This window comes from Marmota monax, unplaced genomic scaffold (assembly GCF_021218885.2).
Source record: "Marmota monax isolate L192 unplaced genomic scaffold, Marmota_monax_Labrador192_F-V1.1 WCK01_AAM20220418_F8-fsc00265, whole genome shotgun sequence".
NCBI classification, from domain to species: Eukaryota; Metazoa; Chordata; class Mammalia; order Rodentia; family Sciuridae; genus Marmota; species Marmota monax.
The window spans coordinates 383,547-406,127 of record NW_026694808.1 but is presented as its reverse complement, the minus strand read 5'-3'; the positions used below and the strand labels follow the sequence as shown (position 1 = coordinate 406,127).

Genomic DNA, 22,581 nt, shown 5'->3' with positions numbered 1-22,581 from the left:
AGTTTTATAGTTTGTTTGATATTTGGTTAATCTGTATTTTTTTATTGACAAAATTCTCTTCCATTTTTACATATTTTCTCTTCTAGCTTGAGAAGCTCTTTGAAAAATATTATTTGGGATTTGGTTACTAGTCATCAAATTTGTAGATGGGAGTTGTCTTTAATAATATGGTCATATTGTCAGTAAATTGAAGCATTAGATGAGATTGGTTGGAAGAAAATCTCTCTCTTTTTTTTTTTGCTTTCCCACATTTTTTTATTGGTGCACTATGTTTGTAAGTACCGATGGGATTCATTGTTATATATTCGTACTGTCTCCTTTTTTTTTTTTTTTTGATATTTTAACTACTTTTTATCTGAGAAATGATAGGATTGGATATGTGATAGTGTAGTTGTCTTAATTTTCTGGTTGTCTAATGACTTAAGAAAGTAAGTCATTAGCTTGATGACTAGTTAAGCTTTCTTTTAGGCTTTTTTGTTTTCCTCTTCCATTTCTTGAGGTATGTGTATCTCAAGGATATTCTTATTAATCAGTTAACAGACTGTCACAATTGTTTGGCCTTATGGCGAATTAGTAACAACTATCAGACTGTTAGGATTTCTAGAGTGTTTATTATTACAAATTGCCAAAACTTTGGGCATTGTAGACTTCAGTGTGCCAGATTATTGTACTTTTAAGACATGAAGAAAATGAAGAAAAAGTGAAAGTGATAACGATTATTCGAAATATGACTTTCAGAATGCTAGAGGAAATTATTTAAAGAAGGCAAAGTGCAATCCATTATAGATCAGTTGATCTGTTTTATTCCAAAAATTTCTAATGCACAGCCTTTTCGAATGAAGAATAAAAAAACATTTTAAATTTCTTCTCACAGTACTTGTAAAATAATTTGAATGGCAAGTACATGAAAGCATTTTTGTTAAGGGATGATTAATTGAAGTAGAAGTATTAGCAAATTAGAAAGACTTTGAATACATAGAATACCATAGTTGCTAAAAGTATCTTAATAAAATTTAATGTAGGAATTTGGGTTTGGGTTCAAAAACAATTTGTGGGACTGATTTATTTGCAGATTTGGTCTTTTTGAAGCCATGTCTGCTATTGAAATGATGGATCCCAAGATGGATGCTGGCATGATTGGCAATCAAGTTAATCGAAAAGTTCTCAATTTTGAACAAGCTATCAAGGTTGTATTTTTTGTGTTTTCTTTTACCTTTTGTTACTTCATATGTTAAAACCTGTGCTTAATAATGAAATCAAACATACTATAACTGTTAAAGCGGATTTTTTTGAAAGCAACTCAAGTATGATAAACAAGAATTAGTTCTAACATTTACCAATCTACCTTTTGAACTCTAGAAATTAATTATTTGAGGTCTTCCTTATAAACTTGCTCTAAATTTGTGCATTTGTGTATTTTTAACTTAATTTTTGAAAGCATTTTAGTATATATTCAAATACCAGGATAATTGGCTTGGAAGATTACATTTTATGTAATAATATATTAAGCAAATGATAATGGTATGAGTTTAAAATTTACTCAATGCCAGTTGAATTAGAAATTCATTTGTAGTTGCCAGAAATTGCATACTTTATGAAGAAAGAGTAGCTAAGCAAAGCGAACATTATTAACAAAATTTACAAGTAGTTAAAAAACTTGAGGAAAATAGTTTTAAATTGAAACTTTTTTTAATAAGTAGTTTTGATTATTAGAATGAATCATATTTATGAATGCTTAAAACTAATTTGAACTGTGCTTTAAAGTACTTGTGATTTTACTTTTTATTATAAAGGTCTTTGTTGTTTCACATTAAAGTATTTGATGATCTATTTAGAATATATACTTTCTATAATTATTATTTGAAAATTAAAATTAAAATTTACAAAGTATTATTTTAAGAATACAAAGTTAATTTGGTGTCTTAGCTATGTCAAATGATGAGCTATCATTTTCTTAGAATTGCTGTTTTTAAATATCAAATCTTTGAAATCCAAAATGCTACTGCACATAGTAACCATAAATATTAAAAATTTCTGCTTACCTGTCATATTTTTTCCTTTTTTTAGGATGGCACCATTAAAATTAAAGACCTTACCTTGCCCGAGTTGATAGGGATAATGGATACATGTTTTTGCTGTTTGGTAAGAATTAAAATAAGACTGCTGGTTAATTAAACAAACAAAACTTTGATCTACCTAAATCTTTGAATTTTAAAATATATACCCAATGTTGAGTATGAAGTATATGCAATGCCAGGTTCTCTAAGATTTACATAAGATTAGCGAGCTAAATAACGCCATAGGGAATAGCATTTTAATTTCCATCTGGGTGCTTTTAGACTCCCATTTTCTTCGTAAAGGGATAATTTCTTTACAATTAAGATATTATAGCTATTATTTTGAGTACCCTTTTTGTTCTCAAATTACCCAGAGAAATAAATCTGTAATTAGAAGTTTCAATAAGGTAAACATAATTGAAACAAAGGGTGGTTTGAATTGGCTTTGGAGAGATTTTTGTCCAATCTAGGGTAAGTTCTGAAGTCCTTTCTGAAGGAAAATTTTTTAATGTTTGTCTACTGGATATATGTCTCCCTGATAGTATTGTTTAGTTGTGGAAAAATTCGCATTTGTACTGCTCCCTACCCCTCTTCTGACCATCCGTTTTTTTTTTTTTTTTTTAATTGCTATTTAAAAAGATTGTTCTTAGGAACATGTAATAATTATTAATTTGTTCGTTTAACAAATAGATTGCCAAGAGTGAGAGAAGCACACACACAATATAATTTTCTTTTAGGTCTTATATCTGTTAGTTACCTGTGTTTTCTTGTATCATTTAGGGTTACATTGCTAACATGGATCATGGCCCCACTCCTAATCCTGATCCTTTGTCTTCCAAAGCTGTCTCTTTCCCTCAAAGATATTTTCATTATCTTTTAGCATTTTACAGTTCTTGTAGGGTAGGAGAGGGAGACAGAGGATTGGTCCAGACAGACATACAAAGAAAATATTCTTTTTTTTTTTTAGGTAGGCTTTTTAAAATATTTTATTTTATTTTTTTAGTTTTCGGCGGACACAACATCTTTGTTTGTATGTGGTGCTGAGGATCGAACCCTGGCCGCACGCATGCTAGGCGAGCTCGCTACTGCTTGAGCCACAACCCCAGCCCCAAAGAAAATATTCTTACAAGTAAATGTTTTCATAATTGTGCTGTGGGGGCAGAGAGGAGGAGATAATTATGTATGAAGAATGGTAGGAATGACAAGATGATGGGATTATGGAATTGTAGGCAAAACAGTATATACACACACACACACACAGAGCATAGTTATGGCAGAGTAAAAATATCCCATTTTGGAGACTCCTGAAAAAAGCTACTTGTGGATGAAGTCTGGCATGGACCCAAGTGGGAGATGTGTGAGACTAGAGGAGGTAGAAAAGGTAAACAAAAGGAGGAGTTTTGCCAAAGTTGAGGATCTATTTTGTGAGTCTTTTGGAACTATATTTAAGAGTTTTGTTTTTTAATTTTTTTTTAGTTGTAGATGAACATAATATTTATTTGTTTTTATGCAGTGCCTGGGATTGAACCCAGTGCCTCATACATGTTAGGCAATCCCTCTACCACTGAGCCACAACCGTGGCCCCTAGAGTTTGGGTTTTAATTATCAGATGGTTTTTAATCTGAAAAGTCTCTCTTCTGCACAATAGTCATTCCAGATATACACCTTAATTATAATATTTTACACAACCAGTTTCATTTTGTAATGGAGTAGCATTTGTCTTGTTCCCTTGCACTGTGTAACTTGGACAAATTACATAAACTCTTTAACTCTGTTTCCTTCCATGTGAAAGGAGAAAAATACCATATTTCTCTGGGTGTTATGGAAAAATGAGATAAAGTTATATGAAAATACCTAGCATAAATTCTTGGTACATAAATAGTTAGTTTTGACTATTGTTGATATTCCTAGCTTCCATCTTAGAGTAAAATAGTGTTGAATGCTTATCTTTATGTTCTACAATGGTCCCTCTGGTTAAGGGTATTAAATTGGAGATGAAAGGCATGAAAACCATTGTAGTTTCTTGTAGTCATCTTAGGTAAAATGATGCTGTTGGTTGAGTTAGTAATGGCGAGGACAAAAAGGAAGAGTTGAATGAGAGGCAAAGAATCTGATTAGTTCTAAATTGTGAATTCCCCAATTTATGGATTTTTATTGACTATGTTGTGGAATTGATTGTATTTGAATACTACTTAAAGAATCACTGTTTAATTTCATTAGTCTCCAAGTATATCACAAACTGAATTATATGTGAAAATGCTTTTCATAGATGGCTAATCATTTGTAGTGCAGGCTGATTATCCCTAATCTGAAAATTCAAAATCTGAAAGATTTTGAGCAGTGACACAATGCTCAAAAGTTTCAGATTGCAGCCAGTTACAGTGGTACATCCCTGTAATCCTACTGGCTTGGGAAGCTGAGGCCGGTGGATTGTGAGTTCAAAGACAGCCTCAGCAACTTAGCAATGCCCTGAGCAACTCAGCAAGACCTTGTCTCTAAATGAGTTATTAAAAAGGGATGGGGATATGGATCAGTTGTTAAGTGCCCCCTAGGTTCAGTGCCTGGTACCAAAAAAAAAAATAAAAAGTTTTTAGGTATCAGATTAGGGACACTTAGCAGATAAATTTTGTGCATATTTTCTATATCCAAAATACTCTGAAATCTGAAACATTTCTGGTCCTAAGGATTTTGGATAAGGGACATTCAACCTGTACATTATTCTTGAAAAACTTTAGTCAGTGAAAGTGAATTCTAGTTCTTTTCTGACCTTGTCTTAATTGTCTTTTAAATCTTGTGATTAAGCTCAAGGTTGCACTCTGGCCTTTGTTGGATCAATTTAAACTTTGCAGACTCTGTATCACCTTAAAAATGTATATTCTTTTATTTCTTTATAGATAACATGGTTAGAAGGCCATTCCTTGGCACAGACAGTATTTACGTGCCTTTATATTCATAATCCAGACTTTATAGAAGATCCTGCCATGAAAGCTTTTGCTCTGGGAATCTTGAAAATCTGTGACATTGCAAGGGAAAAAGTAAATAAAGCAGCTGTTTTTGAAGAGGTAAGAATTTGTATCATTAAAATTCTTAAAGCACTTAGATCATTTAATTCTCTGTATATTTAAATTATTTTATGATGAATATTTTTGCCCACCTATATGGTTATGAATGGTATTTAAAAACATTGCTATTGCTGGGTGTGGTGGTTTAATGCCTGTAGTCACAGCTACTCATGAGGCTAAAAATGGGAGGATTGCTTGAGCCCAGAGAGTTCAAGACCAGCTTGAGCAACAGCCAAATGCTGTCTTAGGAACTTTGGCTAATGTAATACAGATTTTTTTTTTAAAGGGCTTTTATCTTATTATATTTCCTCTATCAATACCATTCATCGAGCATCTGTTGTATATAAAATAGCATTCCTGGTTTTGTTTGTTTGTTTGTTTTTGTTGGTACCGTGGATTGAACAAACTGGGGGCATTTAACCCCTGAGCCACATCCCCAGACCTTTTTTATTTTTTATTTTGAGATAGGGTGTCACTAAGTTGCTCAGGGCTGATCTAAGTTTCTGAGGCTGGCCTCTAGTTTGTGATCTTCCTGTCTCAGCATTTTGTAATCCCAAACCACAGGAATTACAGGTGTGTGCCACCATGCCCAGCTTAAGTGGTATTCTTCATACTGTGGATATTCACACAGAAAGTAGAAGAGATAGCCCTTACTCTCAAGACTTTTACAACACAAAAAGGCTGGCTGTACTCTCTCAGTCTTTTGATAAGAAGCAGCTAAGAAAAATAAGAGTATGAAGAATATTTTAGATTATAGACATTTTCTTCAAGTTTGTTCTGAGTACTCACTGAAGGAAGTATTGTGAATTTTAGGCAATTTTTTTTCTCCTTATAAAAAACAAGGCTTCACATACTGATAATTGTAAGGGAAAATGTGATCCCATTTGAAATTATTGATATTTATTTTTGTTTAATGCTTTTATTTGTTGAAATTAAGTTCCTTTTTAATGCTGTTACTGATCCAAAATGAGTACCTTAGGCTCCAGCAGTGATTCAGTACAGAATGTGTAAAACTTACCCAAATTTATATTACATATGTGGGAATAGTTAAATATATATCCAGTGTGGTTGTCTACATTTGAATGTATGGGTTGTGAGTTGTTTGGAACACAGTTTTTGAACCATCATTGGTTGTTTAGCTAAATACTTGTACTGATGTGAGTGTCATTATGGAAGGTCTTATCCATTTAGTTGGAATTTAAAAAAAGATCAGATTGAGTTAATACATAAGAAGAGAAATACAAATTTAAAAATATATATTTGTATTCTCAAGGGATACCTGAAAGGACATCAATCAGTGGGTCAGAATATTGATTGAATAAATATTCCTGGAATAGTGGGTTAGCACTCTTGAAAATCTTTATCTTCATTTTACATCAAGGTAAATTTCAGAAAGATGAAGTATTTTAACTATAAAAAACATTTTTAAGCCAGGTGCAATGGCAGACGCCTATAATCCCAGTGGCTTGAGAGGCTGAGGCAGAAGGATTGCTCGTTCAAAACCAGCCTCAGCAAATTATCGAGGCCTTAAGAAACTCAGCAAAACCCCTGTCTCTAAAATACAAAAAAGGGCTGAGGATGTGGCTCAGTGGTTGAGTGCCCCTGAGTTCAATCCCCAGTACACACGCGCACAAAAAAATTTTAAATCAGGAAGAGATAGTGGCAGAAAATGAAATGTCCTTTAGCATAAAATGTTTAATCTTGCCTAACAAGTGCAAGTTAAACTGAGGTACCTGGGTTGGGGATGTGGCTCAAGTGGTCGTCTGCTTGCCTGGCATGCGTGGGGCACTGGGTTTGATCCTCAGCACCACATAAAAAATAAAAAATAAAGATGTTGTGTCCACCGAAAACTAAAAAATAAATATTAAAACAAATTCTCTCTCTCTCTTTAAAAAAACAACAACTGAGATACCATTTTTTACACATCACTGACCAATATTAGAAATTTTCTATAATACATAGGTTAATGAGGATGGGAAAACAGGCACTCACATGCTGGGCGGGGGGGTCGTGTGTATGAATGATAGGGTCAGTCATTTTCCCTCCTTTTTAATCCTAAAGAACATTATTTGTAAATAATTTCAAATTAATAGTAGTTTAAGTAATGACCTGAAAAACACTATATATTCCTTATATAGCCGCTAATAAATATGTTGTCCCTTTGATTTTTTTCACTTTTTCTCTTACATATCTTATATATATATTTTATTTGTGTGCTTTCCCCCTCCTGAACTGTTGGAGAGTAAATTGCACATAGTTCCTACCTCTTTCCCCCAAACATCTCATTGTGCATCAGCCTCCAAAAATCTGTAATAATACTACTGAGTGCTGTGGTGCATACCTATAATCCCAGCTACTTGGAGGCTGAGGCAGGATTGCAGATTTGAGGCCACTTTGGGCTATTTAGTGAGAACCTGTATAAAAACAAAAAATGAAAAAAGGGTGGGAATGCAGCTCAACAGTTCTTGCCTAGCATGTATGTATAAGGCCCTAGGGTTCAATCTCAGTACCATGAAACAGCGAGAAAGAGAGAAATATTTATAGTATTCATATTCTGTGTCTGCCAACTAATCAGTTTTTCTTAGTAATTTGCCCTACGGTATAAAATTGAGTCTGGAATTATATCCTGCATTTAATGCATATCTGTTTAGTACCCTTTAGTATCTACAGATCCTCAGCTTTTCTTTGTGTCTAATGGTGTGGATATTTTTGAGGGACACAGCCTTCCTCTGCTTTCTCTCTTTTTTAGGGGGTGGTGGTGTAGGGATTGAACCCAGGGGTACCGAACCACTGACCCACATCCCCAGCTCTTTTTTTTGTATTTTATTCAGAGACATGGTTTTGCTAAGTTGCTTAGGACCTGGCTAAATTGTTGAGGCTAGCTTTGAACTCTCAATCCACCTGCCTTAGCCTCCTGAGCTGCTGGAATTACAGGTGTGCGCCAACATGCCCGGCTGTTTTCCCTCTTTTTAATAGAATGCACTTTGGATGGGATTTGTGTGCTCTTTCCTCATGACTAGATTTAGATTATGTAATTGTGGTTGGAACAAAAGTTATGTCCTATATTTCTCCACTCTATGTGGAGGCATAGAGTGTCCAATATTCCGTTACTGGTGGTAGTCCTTTTGATCAGTCAGGGTGTTGTCCATTACTATATGATTACTGTTTTTTCCCCTTCTCTTGGAGCAATCTGTTGGGAAACACTGTAAGATCATAAAAATATCTTGCTCATTAAAGTCTCTCCCCCTAGATAAAGCATTTGTTTGTGATACTTTTCTGAACTGATCTTAACTGTGATGGTTGAAAAATGAGGATTTTTCTAACTCTGGTATTCCATTCATATATATCAGTTGACAGTTTTCATTGTAAGCAAGACGTGTACTTTTTGAATGTGTAAAATGATATAACTTTTTTGGGCTGGGGATGTGGCTCAAGAGGTAACGCGCTCGCCTGGCATGCGCATGGCACTGGGTTCGATCCTCAGCACCACATAAAAATAAAATAAAGAGTTGTGTCCACTGAAAAATAAATATTAAAAAAAAATTCTCTCTCTCCTCTCTCTCTCTTTAAAAAAAATGTTATAACTTTAAAAGAGCAATATGGCAATATTATAAGTTAAAATGCACATATTTTACTCAGCAGTTTTACTTCTAGCACTTTATCCTGAAAATATCTGTACAAGGGTATTAATTATAGTGTTGCTTATAATAACTAAAATCTGAAAACTACCTCTATCAATAAAGGACTCAAATAAAAGATGCTATAATAGTAGTAGAGTGCTTACTTACCACATGCAAGGCCTCTGGTTTGATACCCAGCACTGCAAACAAAACAAAACAAAAAAAACCTAACTGCATATCATTGAGTAAATGCTGCCTCTTAGAGGAAGTAGATTTGTATGTACAGATAAGATCTCCAAAAAAAGAAAAATCAGGTGTAGAAAAGCATATCTACCTTGCTACTTTTTTTAAAAAAAAAAAAAACAAAAACAAGGAGATAGTTCAATCTTCATACACAAGAGATAATGGGTACTGAGGGTTGGGGTATATTCCTATTTGTACTAAATATATCAGTAAGAGTTTTAGTAGTAAAGTTTTTATTTTTTACTTTTTTAAAATAAATGTTTTAATACTAGAAGAAATTGTAATTGGTATTCTGTATGTATGATGGATGAAGGACATAAACATGGGAGAAAATTTAACCTTAGCATAATTCAGGAAATGCAAATTAAAATAATTGGTAGTTCACTTTTCATCTGTAAAATTTTTTATATGAGAACATTAATGTTGGAAAGGATGCGGGGATGCATTAATACAGCTGTTTTGGAAAGGAGCTTAACAGTATGTTTACCAAGAGTCGTGAATGTGTTAATGACCCTTGAACTAGCTACTTCACCTTTCGAACTCAGCCTGAGCCAGGTGTGGTGGCACATGCCAGTAATCTCAGCAACTCATGTGTCTGAGGCAAGAGAATTGCCAAATTCTAGGCCAGCTTCAGCAATTTAGTGAGATCTCCTTCAAGATATAAAAAATAAATAAATAAAAAGGTCCGGGGATATAGCTTTCCGGTGAAAGTGCCCCTTTACCTTCAGTTCCCAATACCAAAAAAAAAAAACAACAACAACAACAAAAGCAAACCCCACTCAGGCTGAAAGAAAGAATTAGATGTATGGACACTTTGTGCCTAAAATATATTAGTAAGAGTTTTTAGTAGTAAATAATTAAAATCAACCAAAGTGCTACTGTTAGGGTTGTGGTTGAAATAAGTTATGGATAACTTATTACATATAGTTTATTATACATGTAGAATATATAACTTTTAGTTTGACATTAAAAGATTTAAAAAACAACATTCAGTGTGACCAACTTTGTAAAATAAAACTGGAAAGAAATATAACCAAAGATTAGTCCCTGGGCTGGAAAAATTTTATTTTTCCTGTTTTGCTAAACTTTCATATTTTCAGATTTTTTTTCTTAATTTTATAATTAGGAAAAAAGGTGATTGCCTGGCAAAAGTCCTTATGACATCTGATAAAATAATTTACTTAATTGATCTTATTTAATCATTCTTGAATCATTTTATTATTTAGGAATGATTTAATGAATAGTGAGCAAATTATTCATTTGCTTGAAATGTATGCTTCTGAAGTTCCTTGTTGCTGCTATATCTTGTTCTGGGATATGTCTCCTAAACATTTTTCTTAGTATCTTAAGTCACATGTGCAAAATGGGAACCACAGTTCCCCTATGAAACCACTTATCTTCTTGTGTTCTGTGTTTTGCAAAATGAAATTGGTACAGTTATCTTAGATTAACTTATTTTCTCTTTACCCCTTAAATACAGATTCCTCTGTTTTGACTGGAAAATATCTTTATCCTGTTTTTTTCTTTGCTTTCATTTTCCCTTATAATTGGCTTCAGGTTTTAGATTCTGTGAAAATTTCTGAACTCTTCTCTCTGATCCAGTCTTTTCTTTCAGATCCATTCTCTACCTGCCCACCAATTATCTTCCAAAAAACAAGCTATACCATAGTTTGGTTATTTAAAAATTTTTGCGTGTGTATGTATGTGTGTGTGTTTGTTTATTGGTATCAGGCATGGAAACCAGGGGGGCTTACCACTGAAGTACATCCCAAGTCTTTTTATTTTAAGATAGGGTCTTGCTAGTTGCCAAGGGTTCCCCACCTTACTGGGAGGCTGGCCTTGAACTTGAGATCCTCCAGCCTGAACCCCAAGAGATTACAGGTGTGTGCCACTACACCCTAGTGGTATGTGTTTTAATTAAAAAAAAAAAAAAATTCTATGTATTTAAAAAGTGAAATAGCTCATAAGATTTATAAAGAAAAATATTCATTTCCATGTTTCTGAATAAGTTTATATTCTTATTGGGTTTGAGGGTTTCATAATTTAAGGTATGCTATATCAGGATTTAGCATTTATAGATAATTCCTTTGCCCCAAATATTAATTCAACTTTTGGGTAAATTATAATTTAGTGCTAAAGGTATTATGATTATTGATGGTGGACTGGTCAAAGTAGTCCATACTTACACTTCCTTTTTTTCTACAAACTTTTTTTTGGAGATCATGGTGTCTCTTTTTTGTGTGTTTTTTTTTTTTTTAATGTACTTTTATCTAATTTTGGCCCTCTTATTGTAAAATATATCAGGTAAACTAACAGTTGTATACATATTGCATACATAAGAAATGCCCCTCTTTTTTTTTTTTTACATTTTTTTTATTGGTTGTTCAAAACATTACAAAGCTCTTGACATATCATATTTCATACATTTGATTCAAGTGGGTTTTGAACTCCCAAATTTTACCCCAAATACAGATTGCAGAATCACGTCAGTTACACATCTACATTTTTACATAATGCCCTATTAGTAACTGTTGTATTCTGCTACCTTTCCTATCCTCTACTATCTCCCCTCCCCTCCCCTCCCCTCCCCTCCCATCTTCTCTCTCTACCCCATCTACTGTAATTCATTTCTCTCCTTGTTTATTTTCCCATTCCCCTCACAACCTCTTATATGTAATTTTGTATAACAATGAGGATCTCCCTCCATTACCATGCAATTTCCCTTTTCTCTCCCTTTCCCTCCCACCTCATGTATCTGTTTAATGTTAATCTTTTCTTCCTGCTCTTCCTCCCTGCTTTGTTCTTAGTTGCTCTCATTATATCAAAGAAGACATTTGGTATTTGTTTTTTAGGGATTGGCTAGCTTCACTAAGCATAATCTGCTCTAGTGCCATCCATTTCCCTGCAAATTCCATGATTTTGTCATTTTTTAGTGCTGTATAATACTCCATTGTGTATAAATGCCACTTTTTTTTATCCATTCATCTATTGAAGGGCATCTGGGTTGGTTCCACAGTCTAGCGATTGTGAATTGTGCTGCTATGAACATCGATGTGGCAGTATCCCTGTAGTACGCTCTTTTAAGGTCTTCAGGGAATAGTCCGAGAAGGGCAATAGCTGGGTCAAATGGTGGTTCCATTCCCAGCTTTCCCAGGAATCTCCATACTGCTTTCCAAATTGGCCGCACCAGTTTGCAGTCCCACCAGCAATGTACAAGAGTACCCTTTCCCCCACATCCTCTCCAGCACTTGTTGTTGTTTGACTTCATAATGGCTGCCAATCTTACTGGAGTGAGATGGTATCTTAGGGTGGTTTTGATTTGCATTTCTCTGACTGCTAGTGATGGTGAGCATTTTTTCATGTACTTGTTGATTGATTGTATGTCCTCCTCTGAGAAGTGTCTGTTCAGGTCTTTGGCCCATTTGTTGATTGGGTTATTTGTTTTCTTATTGTTTAATTTTTTGAGTTCTTTGTATACTCTGGATATTAAGGCTCTATCTGAAGTGTGAGGAGTAAAAATTTGTTCCCATGATGTAGGCTCCCTATTTACCTCTCTTATTGTTTCTCTTGCTGAGAAAAAACTTTTCAGTTTAAGTAAGTCCCATTTGTTGATTCTTGTTATTAACTTTTGTGCTATGGGTGTCCTATTAAGGAATTTGGAGCCCGACCCCACAATATGTAGATCGGAGCCAACATTTTCTTCTATCAGACGTGGAGTCTCTGATTTGATATCTAGCTCCTTGATCCAATTTGAGTTAACTTTTGTGCATGGCGAGAGGAGGGGATTCAATTTCATTTTGTTGCATATGGATTTCCAGTTTTCCCAACACCATTTGTTGAAGATGCTATCCTTCCTCCATTGCATGCTTTTAGCTCCTTTATCAAATATAAGATAGTTGTAGCTTTGTGGATTAGTCTCTGTGTCCTCTATTCTGTACCATTGGTCCACCTGCCTGTTTTGGTACCAGTACCATGCTGTTTTTGTTACTATTGCTCTGTAATATAGTTTTAAATCCGGTATCGCTATACCACCTGATTCACACTTCCTGCTTAGAATTGCTTTTGCTATTCTGGGTCTTTTATTTTTCCATATGAATTTCATAATTGCTTTATCTATTTCTACAAGAAATGCTATTGGGATTTTGAATGGCATTGCATTAAACCTATAGAGAACTTTTGGTAATATCGCCATTTTGATGATGTTAGTTCTGCCTATCCATGAACAGGGTATATTTTTCCATCTTCTAAGATCTTCTTCTACTTCTCTTTTTAGGGTTTTGTAGTTTTCATTGTATAAATCCTTCACCTCTTTTGTTAGGTTGATTCCCAAGTATTTTATTTTTTTTGAGGATATTGTGAATGGAGTGTTTTTCCTCATTTCCGTTTCAGAAGTTTTGTCGCTGATATACAGAAATGCCTTTGATTTATGTGTGTTGATTTTATATCCTGCCACTTTGCTGAATACATTTATTAGCTCTAATAGTTTTTTTGTAGACCCTTTTGGGTCTTCTAGGTATAGAATCATGTCACCTGCAAATAGTGATAATTTAAGTTCTTCCTTTCCTATTTTTATGCCTTTAATTTCTTTCGCCTGTCTAATTGCTCTGGCCAGTGTTTCGAGAACTATGTTGAACAGAAGTGGTGAGAGAGGGCATCCCTGTCTTGTTCCAGATTTTAGGGGGAATGCCTTCAATTTTTCTCTATTGAGAATGATGCTAGCCTGAGGCTTAGCATAGATAGCTTTTACTATGTCGAGGTAAGTTCCTGTTATTCCTAGTTTTTCTAATGTTTTGAACATAAAGGGATGCTGTACTTTGTCGAATGCTTTTTCTGCGTCTATTGAGATGATCATATGGTTCTTATCTTTAAGTTTATTGATGTGGTGAATAACATTTATTGATTTCCGTATATTGAACCATCCTTGCATCCCAGGGATGAATCCTACTTGATCATGGTGCACAATTTTTTTGATGTGCCTTTGTATACGATTTGCCAGAATTTTATTGAGGATTTTTGCATCTAGGTTCATCAGAGATATTGGTCTGTAGTTTTCTTTCTTTGAGGTGTCTTTTTGTCTGGTTTCGGAATCAGGGTGATGTTGGCGTCATAGAATGACTTTGGCAGAGCTCCCTCTTTTTCTATTTCCTGAAATAGCTTGAAAAGTATTGGTATTAATTCTTCCTTAAAGGTTTTGTAAAACTCCCCTGTATATCCATCCGGTCCTGGGCTTTTCTTGGTTGGAAGTCTTTTGATTGCTTCTTCTATTTCATCTATTGATATTGGTCTGTTTAAGTTGTGAGTATCCTCCTGACTCAGTCTGGGCAAATCATATGACTTAAGGAATTTATCAGTGTCTTCACTATCTTCTATTTTATTGGAATATAGGTTTTCAAAATAATTTCTAATTGTCTTCTGTATTTCTGTAGCGTCTGTTGTGATATTGCCTTTTTCATCCTGTATGTTAGTAATTTGAGTTCTCTCTCTTCTTCTCTTCGTTAGCATGGCTAAGCGTCTGTCGATCTTATTTATTTTTTCAAAGAACCAACTTTTAGTTTTGTTAATTTTTTCAATAGTTTCCTTTGTTTCAATTTCGTTGATTTCCGCTCTGATTTTAATTATTTTTTGCCTTCTGCTACATTTGCTGTTGTTTTGCTCTTCCTTTTCTAGGGCTTTGAGATGAAGTGTGAGCTCATTTATTTGTTGGTTTTTCCTTTTTTTGAGGAATGACCTCCAGGCGATGAATTTCCCTCTTAAAACTGCTTTCATTGTGTCCCATAGATTCCGATATGTTGTCTCTGTATTTTCATTTATCTCTAAGAATTTTTTGATTTCCTCCTTTATGTCTTCTCTAACCCATTGATCATTCAGTAACATATTGTTCATTTTCCATGTGATGTAGGATTTTTCCTTCCTTCTTTTATCATTGATTTCCAGTTTCATTCCATTATGATCAGATAAAATGCATGGGATTATCTCCACCCCTGTATATTTACTGAGGGTTGCCCTATGGCATAATATATGGTCTATTTTTGAGAAGCATCCATGTGCTGCTGAGAAAAAAGTATATCCACTTGATGATGGTTGATATATTCTATATATGTCAGTTAAGTCTAGGTTGTTGATTGTGATATAGAGTTCTATAGTTTCTTTATTCAACTTTTGTTTGGAGGATCTGTCCAATGGTGAGAGAGGTGTGTTGCAGTCACCCATAATTATTGTGTTGTGGTCTATTTGATTCTTGAACTTGAGGAGAATTTGTTTTATGAACGTCGCAGCACCATTATTTGGTGCATAAATATTGATAATTGTTATGTCTTGTTGGTGAATGGTTCCTTTTAACAGGATATAATGTCCTTCCTTATCCCTTTTGATTAACTTAGTCTTGAAGTCGATTTTATTCGATATAAGGATGGCCACCCCTGCTTGCTTACGAGGACCGTGTGCATGGTATATTTTTTCCCAACCTTTCACCTTCAGCCTGTGTATGTCTTTTGCAATCAGATGTGTCTCCTGGAGGCAGCATATTGTTGGATTTGTTTTTTTAATCCATGTTACCAGCCTATGTCACTTTATTGGAGAGTTTAAGCCATTAACGTTTAGAGTTACTATTGATATATGGTTTGTACTTCCAGCCATGTTTGATTATTTATCTTCTTTTTTTTTTTTATTTAATTTAGTTTGTTTCTCCATGGTTAGCTTTCCCCCCGCCCTCTGTTTTTATAGAGGCACTTCCCACTGATGGTTTTGGTTATTGTTTTTCATTTCTTCCTCATGTAGTGTTTTGCTCAAGATGCTTTGCAATGCTGGTTTTCTGGCTGCAAATTCTTTTAGCTTTTGTTTATCATGAAAGATTTTTATTTCGTTGTCGTACCTGAAGCTTAATTTTGCTGGATACAGAATTCTTGGTTGGCATCCATTGTCTTTCAGTGTTTGAAATACGTTGTTCCAGGATCTTCTCGCTTTCAGCGTCTGTGATGAAAAATCCGTTGTTAACCTTATTGGTTTACCCCTGAATGTAATCTGCCTCCTTTCTCTTGTAGCTTTTAATATTTTCTCTTTGTTCTGTATATTAGATATCTTCATAACAATGTGTCTTGGCGTTGGTCTACTGTGATTTTGTGTGCTCGGTGTCCTGTATGCATCTAAAATTTGTATATCCGTTTCCTTTTTTATTTTTGGAAAGTTTTCTGTAATTATTTCATTCAGCAGGCTACTCATTCCCTTGGTTTGAATCTCTCTACCTTCTTCTATCCCGATGACTCATAGGTTTGGTTTTTTTATGTTATCCCATATCTCTTGGATGTTTCTCTCGTGATTTTTAACCAGCCTTTCTGAGTTGGCTAGGCTCTTTTCAAGATGATATATTTTGTCTTCATTATCTGACGTTCTGGCTTCTACTTGCTCCACTCTGTTAGTGATACTCTCAATTGAGGTTTTAATTTGGTTTATCGTTTCCTTCATTTCTAGAATTATTGTTTGATTTTTTTTTATAATCTCTATCTCCTGGTAAAGATGCTTAACTTCTTCTTTTATCTGTTTATGTAATTCATTTTCAAAGTATTCTTTCACTGTTTGGATTTGCTGTCTCGTATCCTCTTTAAGGTTCCATTCCATCTGTCTAAGGTATTCCTTGAGTTCTTTATATGACCATTTTTCTGCTGACTCTAGGTCCTCCTGAATATTTAGGCTGTCCTTCATTGTTTGTACCCCTTTTCTTCCTTGCTTTTTTATGCTGCTCATGTTACTTCTTGTTCTGTTTGACTGTTGAGTTACTGTTTACTCTTATAAATTTATTTGATGCTTGGGAGGAAAGATATTAGAAGGGAAGGGAAGGGAAGAAGTCACTAAAGAGAATGAGAGTAGGCAGGTAGAATTCAAGGAAGGGGGAATAAGAAAATTGAAAAGACAAAAGAAACAAAAACAAAACACACACAAAAAAGTTAGAAAATAAAGAGAGAAAGAAAAGAAAAAAATTTTTTTTACAAAAATAATAATGATAATAAAAATAATGAAAAAATTAAAAAAATAATAATAAAAATTAAAAAATTTGAAAAAAATTAGAAACATTAAAAAAAGTTAAAGAACAAAAAAACTGAAAATGAAAGAAAAAAAAGAAAAAAAATGATAATAATAATAATAATAAGTGCAGTCATAGAGTTCGATTAACTTCTCTTCCAGTAGGTGGAGCTGTGCCCACTGGGTCAAGCTTCTCCTCTCACTAAGTGGGAACCAATCACTGTGTAGCAGCTCTTCCTCACAGACTGGGCGGGTCTCCAATCCTGAGTGCCTAGGGCCTTCTCTTGTGTTTCCTCAAGCCAGGCCGCGCTCACCTGTGACACTCACCACAGTACTGGCTACACGCCATGTCTGCTGCTCCTGGGAGCCCTGTTGCGCTGGTTTCAATGCAGTTATCTCCTCCGCCCGTCACGTCAGTTCTCTGCCAAGGTGGTATCACATGTAAATGGTGACCGTTCGTTCCCTTTGCCGGGTGACCAATGCAACGGGTGGGTCCTGACTGTCTCTCCCAATCCCCGTTTCAATCCTGTGGCCACTGCCTATGAAGGCTCGGTTGGTTTTTACCTCTGAAAGTTCATAAGGGCCAACCAGTTATTTCAGCGGGATTGTTAGTGCTGAGTCATGAGAAGCAGGAGAACCGGAGCTTGAATGCAGCCGATCCGGGCTCAGTGTGTGTGTTCTGAGGGGCCCAGACTGTACACCCCAGATCCACGTCAGCTCAGCATTGCCTAGTGATCCTGAGCAAACAGCATTTATACAGTTTACAGCTCCCTATGCCCGCGCAGTTGAAGAGGTCAGAGACTTGATCTCTCCCCGCCCACTGCCCTGTTAGATCTCCTGAATGATATTCATGTTGCCCTTTCAGCTTCCTGGCATAAGCAAGTTCTGGGATTATACAAACTGCTGCTTCTGTTTCCAGTCCAGATTTCTAGAAATTAAACCCTGCCGCCGTCGCCTCTTCCCCGGGGCCACGCTCAGGGGCGCCGTGCTCATCCGCGACCGTAGCTGCGCCACCGACCGGTGCCCAGCCCCCGGGACCCAAGCGGCTGCCGCTGCGGCTCTCCAGCTCCCTCCTCTGAAGCACGGGTCCCCTCGCAGGGGCATGCAGAACGACCCCAGAGCAGGCTCTGCCCAAGGGTGCAGCGGCGAACAGGCGACCCAGGCACTCAAGGCTGTGGTCCAGCCTTTGGAGGACAGGGCTCGGCACGCAGCCCAGCTCCAACCTCTAGGTGCGGCTGCCGGACAATGTAGCCATAGCCTTCAAGACAGCCGGCAGAAAGCAAATGGCGGCTCCCGCGGAGTGGATTTTCGGCACAGAAACTGCAGCCCAGCCAACGATCCCAATCCACAAACTCTCCCTGTATAAAAAATATTCAAAAAAAAAAAAAAAAAGGCGGGGCGCACTGAGCTTTCTTTGCCTAGGGTACTTACAATCCACTGCTGATTACACATTCACCTTTTCTGCCCGCAGCGAAGCGAAAGAGGAAGCAGATGGGAGCAAAGCGCCCGCGGCTCTGGGCGGCAAAGCGTCCGGGAGCCAAGCGTCTCTTTTTCGATCTCTGTTCTTCCTGCTGCTTGGCAACGTGGTCCGCTACAGATTAACGGTGAAAGGAGCTCTTGCACGCTGTGCGAAATCTCGATTAAAGCCGCTGCTCTGAGTACCACGCTCAGCACTTCAGCAACCCCCGTGCGCAGTGGCCATCTTCCATTCTAAACTATATAGAAATGCCCCTCTTAAAGTCAGTTGCTTTCCTAGGCCCACTATATAGCCATCATTCTGTCTTTTCTTTTGTTCTCCTGGGAATTCTATTTCTTACTCTTTTTTGTTAGATCTGTTGTTACCTGGATCTTGTGAGCTCATTGTTTTTAGTTTTATTTGTTTATTGTGGTATTGGGGATTGAATCTGGGTACTCTACTACTGAGCTATATCCACAGCTCTTTTTACTTTATTTTGAGACAGGGTCTTGCTAGGTTGCCAAGGCTGGTCTTGAACTTGAGATTCTCCTGTTTGAGCCTCTTTAGTCATGTTATGGCAAGATTGCAATAAGTCATAGAGTCAATCTTTTTTCTTTTTTTAAAGAGAGAGAGAGAGAGAGAATTTTTTAATATTTATTTTTTAGTTTTCAGCGGACACAACATTTTTGTTTGTATGTGGTGCTGATGACCGAACCCGGGCCGCACGCATGCCAGGAGAGCGCGCTACTGCTTGAGCCACATCCCAGCCCTAGAGTTAATCTTAAAGCAGGAGATGGAACCATCTTTATTCACCAGCTGGTGGTCCAGAATCACCAGCTGGAGGACCAAGGGGCAGGTTGCAAGTCTACACCCTTCTACCCCCTCCAAGGATTAGAGTACACCTTTAATAGTATAAAAAACTACATTAATCATAAGTTCCTGTTGTTATGACTCAAAACCATAAACAACATCTAAAATCATAAGCAGAAGGGGAAGTGGGTCAAAATGATCCTAGTTGAGTACAAGTTAAAGAGTGGTTACTAGACAGAGAATGTATGGACAGTCATTCTCTGACAGGGTACATTCTCCAAGAAAAATGGGAACCAAAATGAACAATTTTACGTTGTATGAGAAGAAAAAAAACGTTTGTGTTTATAAGCAGGGTGTGCTAAGCAGGATCAGGATGGCAGAGGCAGAGTTTTCTCGTAGGAGAAGCCTTTCTTACATGACATGGAATCTCTGAGTAAAGTGGAGTCATTGCCCGAATAACTTGGCCCATAACAGTCACTGGGATTACAGGTGTGCACCACCATGACTAGCATTCTTAGTTTATTACTTTGCTTATTGGAATTTCTCTGGTTCCTTAGAGGGAGAGAGTGAAATTTTTTGAGGCCATATATGTATAAGAAATATTTTCCCCCACACTCACATTTGTTTGATTATAGTAGATTTCTAGATTGGAAAATAATTTTCTTCAGAATTTAGATGGCATTCCACCACTGCCTTGTAATTACAGTAATATGATACCATCCTAATTTTTTTATGTGACCATGGTTTCTCTTAGGATTTCCCTTTTTAATGACATGATGATCTCAGTGTTAAGTATCACTTCCTGGGACTATCTCCTTTAGATTTCTTGTCTTCTGACTCCTATAATACTTATATCTTTACCTGGACTTCAACTTACATTTGTTTTACCAACTTTTCACTGCAGTTAACCTCTTGTCCTTTTCAAATTTCAATGCCACTTCCTTCATTATAATCAGTCCCTTGCATATACTTTCAGTTTCCTTTCTCTCTTGCCTTACCTCAGTCCTAGTTACATCCAACCTTTTTATGCTCTTCCCTTAAACTGTACATGTTACTGTGACTGGAGAAAAACACATTCACACTAGTAGTCCTATTTTTCTGTTTATGACCACTAACTTCATTTTTTCCCCCCCACTATTCCCTTGAGCTATTATCTCCAACCCTTTTTTGAGACAGGGTCTTTCTAAGTTGTAGAGGCTGGCCTCTAAGTTAAATACTCCTGCCTCAGCCTCCTGAGTTGCTGGGATTGTAGGTGTGCACCAACATACCGAACCATGACCACCAACTTCCTGTGGGCCCTGAGTGCTACCTAGCAATTGTTATATTTCCCTAGTTCTTTTACTCCTCTTTGCCTCAGAATTTTAGCACTTCTTCTGTCCTTACTTTAGGTACATGACCTACTTCTCTGTTTTACTGCATAATTAGCAGCATACCTACCTGCATATGGGCCTCGTAATCTGCTGTTCTTTTGTTATGTAGATCGACCTTCTGTACTATAGTAAGTGCAAACACTTCTGTTTGTACATTGATTCCGTACCCTGTCGTATATTCAAAGGTATTGCTTTAGCAGTTTTCTCCTCATAATGAATTTGCTCCTCTACTGGATCATTCACATCAGTACCTAAACGTGATTTATGATTCTCAGTCTTAAAACTGTCATTTCTTGGCATAACATTGTTCTTCATCTTCTCTCCATACCCCAGTTTTCTTTTCAACCAGTTTTTTAAAAGAGGTGTCCAAACCCACTGTCTCTTGTTCTCTCATCTTTTTCTCTGTTGTCTCTGCCCCAGTCAGGCTTTGAACCTTTGTTTCATCAAAATTGTATCCTCGTGATCATCATAAACCTCAGTGTTGCTAAACTGGTTAAGGTTTGGTTTTAAGCTTGAACATCAGCACATTTTGTCATAGTTGTCATTCCATCCTCAAGACAAATTCTTGGCTTAGTTTTTGTGATGCCTGCCTTGACTGGTTTCTTACGTCACTGGTGGCTCTTGTCATCTCATTTATCTAAATCAGCATTATACAATCAGGATATAATATAAGCCATGTACATAATTTAAGATTCTAGTAGCCACAGGTAAATTAATTTTAATTGCTTATTTAAGTGTGTGTGTGTGTGTATGTGTGTATGTATGTATGTGTATAAACTGTTTTAATTTAAAACACACAGTCATTGCCACTGCATTAGCGTATATTCACAAGTATTCTAGGCATCCTAATCTTGCACCAAGGGCAGGTTAATAATAGATGATTTTAAAGTAAAACTGGCACAATTAAAAAATGAAAGATTCACATAATGATTGTGCCCTGCTTTTTTTACAAAAAAAAATTATGACAAAATCTGCCATGATTATGTATTCAAATATGGCATTAGTAAATGTTTAATATTTTCAGAAAAATTGAATTAAAATATTAATGAATAACAGTATTTACTACTTACCATAATATTAATGTTTTGCATTCTTTTGAACTAAGTATTTGGTATGTGCTTTATACTTAACAGTGCATCTCAGTTTGAACTGGCTACATTTCAAGTGCTCAAAGTAGCTCAGGGGCTGTCATATTGGACAGCTTAGCTCTAAATGTTGGTGTGGCTCAGGCCCAGTTTTACACCTCTTTTCTATCTATACACACTCTCTTGGTGATGTCATGCAGTTCCATATCTGTCTCCTAGTGAAGCCCAAATTTGTATCTGTGACCTAGACCTGTTCCTTGAACCTTGTACTTATATGTGCTACTGCCTAATCTTACATCTCCACTTGCAAGTCTGTTTCAAATTCAACATTTCCAAACTGAGCTGGTGCTAATTTTCCCCTTGCTTCCAACAACTTCTTTCTGTAGCTCTCGATTTTAGCAAATGGAATGCATCCATTCTTATTGTATAGATCTAAAACCTTGAAGTCATACTTATCTCTTATCTTTCTCCCAAACCCCACTTCTAAAACCATAGGAAGTTCTATGAACCAAAAGTTAACAAACTGCAACCTGCAGGCTAACCTAGCCTACTGCCTATGTTTTCTGTGGCTCTTGAACTAAGAATGGTTTTTGTATTTTTAAATGGTTAGAGTTAATTGGTTATGTAAGTACCTGTGTAATATCCTTAATTTTGCTAGTGGACCAGCAAAGGATTAATATAATCTGGCCCTTTAAGAAAAAGATTCTCCACTGCTGAGCTATATTGTCTGTTTCTTCATTTAACAGAATTTGCCAAACATTGTGGCAGAAGCTGGGAAAAAAAGTGTAATATCTCTCTGCTGTGCAGGGTGAGAAAGGGAGGGAGTAAGCTTCTTGCTTGTTTATCCAGCTTCTACTTAGAG

The 22,581-nt window shown here is 36.2% G+C and overlaps 1 protein-coding gene across 4 annotated transcripts in view; it reads left to right on the top strand.

Annotated features, from left to right (window-relative positions):
* The window catches only part of Naa35 (N-alpha-acetyltransferase 35, NatC auxiliary subunit), a 116,178-nt gene that overhangs the window by 19,277 nt on the left and 74,320 nt on the right, over positions 1-22,581 (top strand). For all 4 annotated transcript variants that reach the window (XM_046425901.1, XM_046425903.2, XM_046425904.1 and 1 more), the window contains exons 4-6: positions 1,073-1,187; positions 2,068-2,142; positions 4,952-5,119. In XM_046425901.1, coding sequence (XP_046281857.1) covers positions 1,073-1,187; positions 2,068-2,142; positions 4,952-5,119 — 358 coding nt within the window. The remainder of the gene's footprint in view (positions 1-1,072; positions 1,188-2,067; positions 2,143-4,951; positions 5,120-22,581) is intronic.